The sequence below is a fragment of the Pundamilia nyererei genome, unplaced genomic scaffold (genome assembly GCF_000239375.1).
Source record: "Pundamilia nyererei isolate P.nyererei 1_Seehausen unplaced genomic scaffold, PunNye1.0 scaffold00116, whole genome shotgun sequence".
Taxonomy (NCBI): Eukaryota; Metazoa; Chordata; class Actinopteri; order Cichliformes; family Cichlidae; genus Pundamilia; species Pundamilia nyererei.
Genome location: NW_005187517.1, coordinates 1344669 through 1357656, shown reverse-complemented (window position 1 = coordinate 1357656; position 12988 = coordinate 1344669). Strand labels below are relative to the sequence as shown.

At 41.9% G+C, this 12988-nt stretch overlaps 1 protein-coding gene across 3 annotated transcripts in view; it reads left to right on the top strand.

Annotated features, from left to right (window-relative positions):
- The window catches only part of plxnb1a (plexin b1a), a 79097-nt gene that overhangs the window by 60939 nt on the left and 5170 nt on the right, over positions 1-12988 (top strand). For all 3 annotated transcript variants that reach the window (XM_013913136.1, XM_005742043.2, XM_013913135.1), the window contains 16 exons: positions 1227-1363; positions 1446-1619; positions 2282-2516; positions 2624-2866; positions 3743-3919; positions 4041-4189; positions 4290-4390; positions 4476-4693; positions 4976-5154; positions 5248-5314; positions 6357-6503; positions 7558-7732; positions 9126-9229; positions 9359-9443; positions 9804-9976; positions 12025-12185. In XM_013913136.1, the coding sequence (XP_013768590.1) occupies positions 1227-1363; positions 1446-1619; positions 2282-2516; positions 2624-2866; positions 3743-3919; positions 4041-4189; positions 4290-4390; positions 4476-4693; positions 4976-5154; positions 5248-5314; positions 6357-6503; positions 7558-7732; positions 9126-9229; positions 9359-9443; positions 9804-9976; positions 12025-12185 (2525 nt within the window). The remainder of the gene's footprint in view (positions 1-1226; positions 1364-1445; positions 1620-2281; positions 2517-2623; positions 2867-3742; positions 3920-4040; positions 4190-4289; positions 4391-4475; positions 4694-4975; positions 5155-5247; positions 5315-6356; positions 6504-7557; positions 7733-9125; positions 9230-9358; positions 9444-9803; positions 9977-12024; positions 12186-12988) is intronic.

Sequence of the window (12988 nt, the reverse complement as noted above, 5' to 3'; positions counted from 1 at the left end):
TAGCTAAAACTAAAAACAAACTACAAACTACTTCCAAAAACATTCAGCTTTGATATTAATGAGTTTTTTGGGTTCACTGAGAACATGGTTGTTGTTCAATAATAAAATTATTCCTCAAAAATACAACTTGCCTAATAATTCTGCACTCCCTGTACTGATGTAATGATGTAACGGTATAGCAGTTCAGCACGTTCTTCAATTCAAACAAGTCGGGTTACTCAGGCGTTACGCACGGTGAAATGCTAAGCAGACTTGTTCATTTTCTGTCTCTCTTATCAGACACGCACAGATACACGCACTCATGCGCGCGCACACACACACACACACACACACACACACACACACGGTCTGCATATGTGAGAATCAGATAAGACATTGCTTTTCTTTGTTGTGAAATCTAGCTGCCAAGATCACTTATGAGGAAAACTGGGTTATATTCATACGTGATGTTAAATGTTTATGTGTCCATAAACACCCTTCTTATCTGCAGAAACTGCTGCAGCACAGTGCAGCAATTTACAAGAAATTAAACAAGCATTTCAAAAAACCAAACAAAACCAGGCCATCTCAGGGGCATTTTCACACCCAGATCACAGGCAGCAGTTATTTAGTTTGAACTCTGCTGTGATTCCCCCTGAGTTTGCTCCAGTTGCACATGCAAGAACACGCTAATCGCCCTGGGGTGTGGACCAAAGCAGATGGACCCAGACCTGACCGAGATGGGCGGGAGCGGGGGGGGTCCCCTGGTATCTTTTAAAACGCCTCCTTTGGAGAAAGTGATGAGGCTGCAATGTGTCAGCACTCGAGTGTGGCATTAGGAAGAGTCGTCCACAACTGCTGCTGTTTGTGAGAGAAGCTTTCTCACAACAGAAATCTGGCCAATTACGGAAACCTCAGCTCCCACATGGATTTTCTTAATAAGGCCTCAAAGTGTGTTTGAAATGCAAGAAAGGCACTGCAATACAATACAGTAGGAGCGCATCTACTTATTTACATAGCAGAAGAAGGACTGAAGCCCTGATGGTAGACTTAATTAAGTCTACCATCTTTGCAAATGACAAGCAAATGAATTGCTACCTTCAACGGCCATCAGGCACACTACCAGTGTTTCCCAGAATGCCCTGGCCTTTCTTTTTATCTTCCCTATAAATCTTCATCTCAGTATTGAGTTATCGATTACACTTTTATTCTTTGCGTCTCATGCTTGATCTCTCTTCTCTCTCCAGAATCCCGTGCTAAGCAGCATCTTCCCCCACAGAGGGCCCAAAGCAGGTGGCTCCTCTCTCACCATCACAGGCCAAGCACTGAGGACAGGACACCTGAACGAAGTCAGCGTCTTAATTGGAGGAATACCGTGTGATGTGTAAGCACTTCCAGAATAAATCCTGTTCATGCTGCAGGATTTGATTTGTGGGTTAAAATCTAAAAGACGTTCCTCTTCTCAGGCGCGACATCCAGAAGGATCACATCAGCTGTCTGACCCGAGGCAGCAACAGGACGGGAGAACACGGCATCACTGTGCGGTTTGGTGGTGCAGAGCGCCACCTGAAGGGCTCGGTGTATCATTACACCCCCAACCCAAACATCACCAAGGCTGCTCCGTCCAAAAGCTTTCTCAGGTGCTTTAGTGGAATATAACTGTATACATCTAGTCCATTAATGAAGTCAAGTAAAATGCTTTTAATATTATAAAATCCATTTTTATTAAATCACCAATAAAATGGATCATCACCCATATTATCTATTTGATGAGCTTAAAAACTTTAGTTTCAGAGTCTAAAGAGAAACATAAGTTTTTCCATATTGAAACAAACCTATAGAAAGCTATAGAAAAGGGACACACACGGTTTATAAAACAAACCCCAATCCAAGATTAATACAGTCACCTCACAGCAATCTGCTGGCCGGCCGGGGCCTTTCTGTGTGGAGTTTGCATGTGCTCCCTTTGCCTGCATGGGCTCTCCTCCCACATCTTAGGGATTTTGGTGATTCTAAACTGGTTTTAGGTGAATATGATTGTGAGTAGAGGACTGTAACTCTGTGTTAACCCTGTAATGGACGGTCAGTGTGGCCGGCGTGTGCTCTCCTCTCACCCAATGACAGCTGGAATGGGCTCAACCCAGGCTGGGTTAGCCCCCCAAATTACACTTGTATCAGTGCATGTGTAAGGTATTAAGCAATTCGGTATTAAATATTGCAGTATTGTAAAAGTGACGACAGACATATTAAATTAACACAAATCCACTGAACTCATTTTCTTTCCTACTGCTTTCCCCCACAGTGGAGGCAGAATCATCACAGTTTCTGGTCAGAACCTGGATGTGGTCCAGGAGCCAAAAATGAGGGTTACCCTCAGTCCTCGTGATACTCTCCCTCCCAGGAGGCGGAGAAGTGTGGTTAAGAAGAAAGAAGGAAGCCTGAACCGAGGACAGGATCACCAGGGTCCGCTGAAGAGATGGAGGAGGATTGTTCCAGAGGCGGACTGCCCTGAGGGGACGCTCTGCCATGTCAAACAGGTGTCTTCATGGGATTGTACAGAAATGATTATTTACTGCACTGATTTTGTTTAAAATACGCATCCAAGGATTATCTTCTTTTTCACTTCCCCCGTGCTCTCTTCCAGTACGAGTCTCGCTGCACGGTGAACAGCTCCTCCCTCATCTTGTGCCCGACCCCAGCCGTGGGCCCGGAGGCCATTAATGCAAGGGTCAAAGTTCACTTCCTGTTGGACAGCCTTCATTTTGACTTCAACACCGTGGGTAAGGAAGCCTTTAGGTATGAGCTCAACCCCACGCTCTACAAGCTGAACCGGAATGATCCCAGCAAGCCGTACCATCACAAACCCGGCAGCATCATCTCTGTCGAGGTGAGTTACGGGAACCTCGAGCTCGAAATAAACTGGCACCACTTTGTTTCTGCTCAAGACTGTGTTAAACAAACAGTCTCACAGTGTTGTTGAAGTCAGTCTGAAAAAATAAAATAAAACGCTAACAATGAATAGAAAACGCAACAACATGCCACTTTATGGAAGAAGTAGTTGTTGTGGTTAGATGGACAAAACTCTCTGGTGACAGGTCTGTCATTTCCTGTTTCTGTACTACTTTCAGCAGTGTGGTAAGTTTTAACAGTCAGTTTCTTTAGTAAGGTCCGTACCTGAGAGAAGCAACCTCTCTGCACTGCAGTAAAGTACACTGCACTGCAGGCATGATAAGAGCTGTCTGAATGCTCCTAATATGGAAAGGAAATTGGATAAAACCCATATAAATCCCACATTTAATAATTGCACACTATCAAAATAGTCATAAAAACGATCATCGTGATTGACAAAGTAATATAGATAATGTGTTTCCTATTTCATGTGGCCTGGAGTCATTCTCAAGGCACACTCAGACCATATGCTGTATGCATACATTGCCTCCTTGTGGGCACAATATGCAACTACATCTTTAAATAACATAAAAGGCTTTAAGAAGTCTGCATAGGACCACCTCCTATCCTCAGTAAGTCTTTCCACTTACTGGTTCAGGTTTCAAAGAACATATTGAGAAATAAATCATATGAATGTCCTTCTATAAAATATAAATAATAATAACATTTTATTGAATGCTGTAGCTGAGTGGAAGAAGAGCAAAATTACATTCTTTCCGCAGAGGCTGGGTTTCTTCTGACTAAACACATGAAATGCTGTTGTGTTTTGTCAGAGCTGCTTTAGAGAAGCCGTACTCTGTTTTTATTGATCAAGGGAGAACATCTAGATCGAGCTATGTCCAAGCGCGAGGTGGAGGCTTGGATAGGTGACGGCCTGTGTTCGGTGAAGACCCTGACACACAGCCACTTGTACTGCGAGCCACCGGCTCAGCAGCCCTCGGTGAAAGGTAGGAAGAAGCAGGATGGCGTGGACAGTCTGCCTGAGTTTACGGTGAGTACATGATGCAAAGCACTGTGAATTTGAGTTCAGTGAACCCTCTCTAGTTCATATAGTAAATACTTAGGATTTCTTGCTGTAGTGTTAAACTTGTTCTTTTTCACCTGCTTTTCAGGTGAAAATGGGAAATCTGAACTTTTCTCTGGGCAGAGTAGAGTACGACAGCCAGACACAGTCTACATTTCCTCTAGAGGCTCAGGTGGGAGTCGGTGTTGGAGCATCCATAGTGGCTCTCATTGTGCTCATCATAGTGCTCATATACAGGTAAACATGTTCAATTCACTGAGCATCAGTTTCTCATTTGATCAACATATTGGTTGGTTTTGGCTGTAATATTGCCTTTTCATCATGGCTTGTGGGTCAGGAGAAAGAGCAAACAGGCCATGAGGGACTATAAGAAAGTCCAGATCCAGCTGGAGAACCTGGAGACCAGTGTCAGAGACCGCTGTAAGAAGGAGTTCACAGGTAACTTCCTCTTTTTCTTCGGGACTTTTAGAGAATACATGTCCTTAAAGTTAGACTAAACCAAGACCTTTATTCTTTTTTTTAGACTTGATGACAGAGATGATGGACATGTCCAGTGATTTGGTGGGCTCTGGGATTCCCTTCCTGGATTACCGAACGTATGCTGAGCGTATTTTCTTCCCGGGGCACCAGGAGTCCCCACTGAGACGAGATCTGGATGTCCCAGAGAGTCGAAGGCAGACGGTTGAGCAAGGGCTGATTCAGTTGTCCAATCTGCTGAACAGTAAACTTTTTCTCACTAAGGTAAGCCTCCACAGCTGCTTTTTATTAAATCTGTGTTTATTTATTTATGCTGCCTACATTTGCAAAGCAAGCCCCTTTGCAACCCACAGAATTGTTGGTTCTATTTTGCTGCTACTACTCTCCAATGTCAGCGTTATGTGCATGCAATAGAAGGATGGGGAGGTCCCATACTAGAGATACAGAGCTATTCTGCCAAGGTTTACCTGGTCTCGACAGAAACGAGGGGGATTTTTCACACACAGATTAATTAACTCCATATTCTCACCTTTTTTGTTTTTCTAGTTTATTCACACTCTTGAGGTGCAGCGGACCTTCTCCCCCAGGGACCGGGCGTACGTGGCCTCTCTGCTGACTGTAGCTCTGCACGGTAAACTCGAGTACTTCACAGACATCCTGAAGACGTTGCTCAATGATCTAGTGGAACAGTATGTGGCCAAGAACCCAAAACTGATGCTGAGGAGGTGATGCCGTTTTTTAACCTGTCCTAGTTGGCGAGTAGGAGATGTTTTTCATCCACGGATCATTTACATGTGTCTCATTTTTTTCCTCCCCAGAACTGAATCAGTTGTTGAGAAGCTGCTGACAAACTGGATGTCCATTTGTCTCTTCACGTTTCTGAGGGTAAGTTGTTTTAAGGTTGACCAGACATTAGCTGGTTAGACACTGGCGCCAGCATCAGTGAAACATGACGAACATCAGTTACTACTATAGTGTTATTTGAAGTTATAAAAAAGAACATTTTTACTGTCTCTTTACTGTGAAGTTTTTATGTCAGGAAAATGTTTTAAGAGCCTGAAAAGGGGGGAAATCTGCTAAAATTGTGCTTTCAAGGTCATTTTTAACAACTTTGGTACAGAACTGCTAAAATTTCTTCCCTTTGAAATGCACAGCACAGTCTTAGCAATAAGATGATCAGAAACATTCATTAGTTTATATTTTTTGTAAAAAATAAATAAATAATTAATTCAATTTGATTTACTTAATTTTTTTAACCCTTTAAGGGGTATAGTTGGTAGAGTTTACCCTTCCTCTTCCTCTGAAAGACAGTGTTAGGGTTTTATCAGAAAACCTTTTATGTTCAAATGATTCTGAAAAAGGACAAGATAATTCTTGTTCTAAGAAATAAAGCAAAATATTTGATTAAAATAAACTAATAAAAAAAAAATCACACAATGGTGTGTACTATTTTCTTCACAGTATTAAAGTATTAAAACTGGCTTTAATTTCTTTTTTTAAAGAGCAATGGGAGGCTCCGGTGTTAAACTAAGCAAGAAGACAAGTCCATCTAAATCTCTAGTTTGAGGCCTGACGGTTCCTCAACAAGCAGTGTCGTTAAATAGTACCCATAGCGTAACATAACAGACCATACCATGGGAACACACAAGTGCTTGATGCTAAAAACTCTCATCTTCATATGATTAGATACTCCAATAAATGTTGCAAATAAGCAGGAAGGAGTGCTAACTGCAGCACTGCATGAATTTGCTGTCAGTTGTTGAATTATAACATTAAAACACTTCATTATAGGAGGAACAGATGCGCTGTATTTAAAGCACATTTCACAGAAAGTCAGTGGAGATCAAATGTCGCTCACCAGTAAGACAGTGTGACTGATCAGAAGTGGAATACCACTTTAATGAATGAATTCTTCATGCCTGGCCAGGAATCAGCAGGGGAATCTTTCTACATGCTGTTCAGAGCAATAAAGCACCAGGTGGATAAGGGACCTGTGGACGCTGTGACTGGGAAAGCCAAGTACACACTTAACGACAACCGACTCCTGCGAGAGGACGTGGAGTACCGCACACTGGTTAGAACACACACATCCTTTGATTGCAGCATTGTTAATGTTGGAAGGAGAAACCCATGTTTTCCTGTTTGGTTTATTATCATATGCTGATATTTAACTGAATAAGCTAATAAGCTAAGTATGTCCTTACTGTTTCCACAGGAATTAAGAGATTAATCAAATGCCTACACATCAACGTGTTGATGATTAATTTGTCATCAAGACGTGAGAACCTTTATAAAAGCAGATTTTTGTCACTTTGGTCTGGAGCATTCAGGGTTGCATAAAAACAATTCAACAGTCTTACCAGGAGTGGGTGTATCAGGAAAGAATGGTCAGACAAGCTTGAACAAAATTCAAGAGCTCCTCAGTTTAAAGTTGATGTCAGTACAGTTAGAAAAAGGATGAACAAGTGTGGCTTATTTGGAATTCCTGCCAGAAGAACGTCAAATTGGGTCATGTGACAGGACAATGCTCGCAAACGCAGCAGCAAATCAGCTACAGATTGGATGAAAAAGACAAGAATCAAGATGTTGCAGTAGCCTAGTTGAAGTCCAGACATCAACCTGATTGAAGTTGTGATGGGGCCTGGAAAAATGTTCACTAACCTCAAAGACCTGATGTGAGAGTGGGACAAAGTGTCTTAATGCTTAAACTGATGACATTTTATGTTATTGTTGCTAAAGGTGGCTATACCTTTAAATCATGCTTTTTATTTGTTCTTGTTTCTAATGTCTCTGTAAAGCACTTTGAATCACCTTGTTGTTGAATTGTGCTATACAAATAAACTTGCCTTGCCTTGCCTTGCCTATACAAGCTACTGAGTAATGGGGTGTGCTTTTCACATAACTTTGACATCTTTAAAATAAAACATGACTAAAATTAATGTTAACTAACTGTTAAGATTTAAGCTTAAACAATTTAAAGTCAAACCAGTGTGGATGGTTGCACACAAGTGAACACTCAAACACTCCTCCAAAGTGCCGTGTGTCCTACAGTGTTATCAGTGTTACAGTGTCCTACAGTGTTATCAGTGTGTTTTATCCATAACCAGCATTTGTGTACATGTGTCCAGACTCTAAATGTGGTGATGCCAGCTGCAGCTGCCAGCGGCGGCACCACAGCGCAGACGGTTCCCGCTAAGGTGCTGGACTGCGACACCATCACACAAGTAAAAGAGAAACTTCTGGAACAAACCTGGAAGGGAACATCTTTTTCTCAGCGGCCGCACATCGACTCGTTACATCTTGGTGAGTCAGATTCATTTCACAACAGCATAACTCTTTCTTGTGTTTCAGTCTTCTCTTATGTGAGGATTTTAATTATAGAGATGCAGATGTTTTGTTTTTTTTGTGTGAAGTGCATAAGAGAAAACAAAACAACTGTCATTGAGTCAGTATTTAAACATTAAACAACCTCACCAGTCATCTAAACAACACTCGGTTCTGGTTTGAAAAAGTAAAAGGTGAAAACGCATCTGCTGAAAAGATATCACTTCTAAATCTGTAGAAACTAGTGTATAATTACATCTTCCAACAAATTCATACATTGTGATGAACCTAGAATTAATCCATAAAAATGAATAGGAGTGGAAGCTGCCGTATTGCTCTTCCATCTTGAATACAATGGCCGAGATGGACATCGCCACTGCAACGAGCATGTTTCATGCGTGTGACCAGCCACATACGTAGTACATCAAAGGTGGAGGAAAAGAGAACTTGCAGGTATTAATGTGCCATAGAAGTCAAAACACTTTCATTAAGGTTTGTACCTTTGGACTCAAGCTATGAAGGATCGTACCTGTTTCATCATCAGAGAAATGAGTGAAAAGCCGAAGGAAAGAGACAACGCCACAGGCATCTTAATAAAATGTCATCACCTGAGCAGACGTCAGGGCTCTAACACACAGAAATGTGCAACAACATGCTAATTTATTCCTGATATTGTCAGCAGATTAGACATCTGACCCTCCCGTCTCCGAACAGCTGCGACACCCGACTAAATAGCATCAATAGCTGGTTATAGGATAATATTATACCAGCTAATGTTAAGCTCGAGTGGCCCGAAAATCACACTTTCCATCTGATAAACAGTTTGAGTCATTCTCACACACTCAAGTCAGCAGTGTTAGATCCATTTGACAGACACGTTCAGGGTACCCTCAGCAACTTCTCAGTATCTCTGTCATCAGTGAGAGGTGAATGTCACTCGCTCATCAACTCGTATCTGTTTAAATTTTACAGCCTGCGCCAGAGTAAATAGACATGGACACATTGACAGTTGAGGGAAACAGGAGACTGGCGGCCAGAGATGTTTGTCTGCTGTTCATCTGTAATCTGTCACTGCCTGCAGTCAGTGACAGATTACAGTCACTGTAGGTAGGATCATGCATTTGAATTGGTGAGGGGTAAGAAAGCCAAATTCAGCTGACTGCATTCTGCAGTCCACTGGTGTGTAGTTGTGACATTTTACACAGTGCACCTTTAAACAAGCAAAGCTGCCAGCTGGTCTACCAGATTCAATCCAGGAAATAACATCTGTGGTCCCTGAGGGTTTTCGTTTTTATCAATCCTCAAAGTTTACTGTCTTAATTCTGCAGCTATAAGCACAAGCTCAAGGTTACCTGAACATTTCTCCCTTCAGAGTGGCGTGCAGGTGTTGCAGGTCACCTAATCCTATCAGATGAAGACCTGACATCAGTAGTGCAAGGTTCATGGAAGCGCCTTAATACACTGCAGCACTACAAGGTGAGTGCTGACATCACACAAACACTGATACACACACACACACACACACACACACACACCTCAACTCATTAAAGTTTTGGAAGCAGTTTTAATCACATTGTGAATGTTGTCATGTGACTGTGTAATCAGGTCCCCGACGGAGCGACGGTGGCCCTTGTTCCCAGAAACAACAAACATCACCTTCACGACAGCCACGATTACATGCCAGGAGAGAGTAAGTTCATTATTATCTGTTACCCCTGTGTTGGTATTATGGTTATACGTTGCTGTCTGTATGTAGACAACTGCATCTAATGGCAATGGTTGGCGACCTTCATTCAGACGTTTTATCTGAGCAGATGAACTCAGTCTAAATAACCAGAGGAGGGCGCTGTTTGACTGTTTATGCATATCCTATTTTACAGTGGCCGTGACTTAGGTGTGAAGATGAGTTTGTGGGGGGAATAAAAGCTGTAATAATGAACAAAAACATCAGTTGTTCACTGCGTACAAACACTTGAAACAAAGACAAACAGCTCAAATGTAGTGACCTGTTTCTCACCTACCCATCCAACTGTTTGTCCCCTCCTACCAGAGACCCCTATGCTGGATGATGGGGAAGAAGGAGGCGTGAGACTGTGGCATCTGGTAAAAGCCAGCGAGGAGTCTGAGCTGCCCAAGCACAGGAGAGGTAGTGTGAGAGAGAAGGGTGGGGAGCGAGCCAAAGCGATCCCCGAGATCTACCTCACACGCCTGCTCTCCATGAAGGTAAAACACATGGTCTGAATGGGGACAAACAAGGTGGTGGTCACTCACTAATATCTTAATAGGTTTTGTATATTTAAATTGAACAGACATCAGATGGTACTTATACCTCTTTTTTATTTTTCATAAACAAAACGTGTTACTGAGTGTTATTCAGGTTTGTGTTGCCTCCAGGCAGCAGAGTAAACAGCTGGGAACACCAAATGTAGTGGTTTTGTTGTGGATTCTCCACAGTTGATATACAAATATGAAATGAGTCAGCAGCAAGAAGGTGTGATGTGCAGAGACATGACATACATGTTCACAACAGAGATGCCACAAAACCCTGCTACACTCGGTCCAATCCAACAAATCCACGTTTTTTCATTTAGAGATTACATAATTGAAAAACATATTTGCTCATGTTCCATATTTTCCTTATGAGCCAGCCAACACTGAGTATGTGAACACGGTGGCCTTCGTGACTATGACGTGGTGCTATTTTGAGCTCACGTTTTCACAAAGAAACCTTTGTCAGTTAGGAACCAGCGTGAGTCTAAATTATTTAGAGCTCATGAAATATTTATCTTTATAATGTATGTTGACCCAAGACGTCATGTAGTAATGATGAACAATGAATAAACTGGGAACACAGTGGATTTAAGATGCACAAATGTCAAATAAATATTTGGCTTGTTTTTGCCGTTACTATTACATTAATATTTAATTGAACATGTTTCCATAGTTTCATGTCAGCGGCTCTGGCATATAACCACCCCTTTTACACAAATAGCATCCAGCTTTGGACCTCTGCACACCTTGAATGTGCATGTGAGGAGCTGCTACACTGATGCATCAAAAAACAAGAGGAAGAAGAAAGGATTTCTTTTTTCCTTATCACTGTGATACTGTCACCGCGGGTTTATGACTGACGCCTCTCACTCCATGTGATCTCCTGGTGACCCTGAGCTAATTAAAGGTTTAAGAAAATAGATGATTAAAGTGAGGATAAGATGACCAGACAAAATAAACGAACTGTATATTTCATAAGTTGCAATGTATGCCTGTGCTGCTTACTTGCAGAATTGTTTCAAGAATTTAAATTGGCCCATCCATGTTTGGAGACTTTAAAAAGTCCCCAAACAAACAAAAATAAAAATCTATTTGTCAAATTCTGTACATTAGAGGTCAAAATGATGCACTTTCAGTTTTAGATTTAAGGCTCAAGAAACTTGGGATCCTGTATTTCCTACAATTCACTGTTTCACTATTAAATATAACCTGAATATGGTCAGAGCCCCTGTGACATCATCAAACTCACTGGTTTACAGCATGTAGCTTTTTTTTTTTTTTTTTTGTGAAAAAACCCCCATATTTCATTAAATAGAAACTTCCATCAATTGAACGCCCTGCATATTTCTTATTTTTGCACCAAACACCATGGTTCATTATCCCATGGACCATTAATATAGAATCTTATTCATTAAATATGACAGAAACCGCTCAGTTCAGACAGGTGCCTTAAGGGTCAGTCCTCTGGGCTTTCAAAATCCAAATTGAGAAAACCTCCTGTGACATTGGGATGGGAAAAAATAGACGCGGGCTTGTTCAGAGCCTCAGGAAATGCTACATAACTGTTAGATCAGCGGTCCCCAACCTTTTATGCGCCACGGACCGGTGTATGCCCGACAATATTTTCACTGACTGACCTTTAAGGTGTCGCGGATAAATACAACAGTATAAAACTAGTACCGGTACCGAAAAAAAGAAGATTTATTCATAACACATGTGAAAGGACCCAGGAAAACCGAGTTAACGCTAAAAACGCTAACAAAATAACGCTGAAAACCGATAAAAACCCTGAAAACCATACATTTCACACCTGAGCCTCAACTCTCGCGGCCCGGTACCAAACGACTCACGGACCGGTGGGTTGGGGACCGCTGTGTTAGATGACACATGTACCTTAACTTAGCTTCATGTGCATAATCTGTGGAGTGCCCCTTCAAAGAGAGCATCCCCTCTTTGTTTCATGGTTTATTTATCTCTGCGCTTTCTCTGCTCTGTCTCAGGGCACTCTGCAGAAGTTTGTGGATGATTTATTCACCGCCATCCTCAGCACCAGCCGTCCTGTACCTCTAGCTGTCAAATACTTTTTCGACCTGTTGGATGAGCAGGCTCAGCAGCACAACATCATGGACCCGGAGACCATCCACATCTGGAAAACCAACAGGTAACTGGGTGAAAGACGCTTATATTGGGTTTGGATGTTGAGAGGCAGAGTTGGAAGCCAGGAATGGGTCATGGGCCGTGAGACATATGAAACACAGCATAGATATGCTTCGAGGGGAATTTCATCCATTGAGAGATTGAAGAAGCACCCCACACAGAACATATGGACAACAGCTGGTTTTATGGTGTTACTGTACTAGGACTTTACTTGCAGATCTTGTGGAAACAGCAGAGATTTGCCAGGGTTTGCCAGGGCTCATGAACCTTGCCAGAGACTTATTAAACTGCTTGTTACTTTGAAGCATTTGGTTGATACACGAGGAACATATGACATCTTAGATTAGATTTTGTCACCTTTGTATACATCACTGCTATGTGGGTCTTCTGGGGAAACCCATTGTCACTTAGGCTACTGACAGTGGGTCCACCTGCACTTGGCTGCATCTTATTTGTTTTCTATGTACTTGTAAAGAGCTCACCAGAAAAGTGGTGATGATTTCACAGACCGTGGACCTTACATATTGTGAATAATGACAAATAAATATACAAAGGACACAAAAAGAAGTGTCTTGTATGTTTGTCTTATTGGTGATAACAACCATTCCTGTGTGTTTACCATGTTTCTCATATTTTAAACTCTCTAAAAAGGCTTTAAGTGTATTTTTGTGCAAGCTTGTTAATGCGATTACTCAAGGATGAGGTGATTATTTATATGTGCTCTTTCTTTAAAGCTTATCTAGTCAGTCATATAAATGTTATGGCGCTCTTTATTGATTCATGTCGTAACCAAACCTCCTCAGAGCA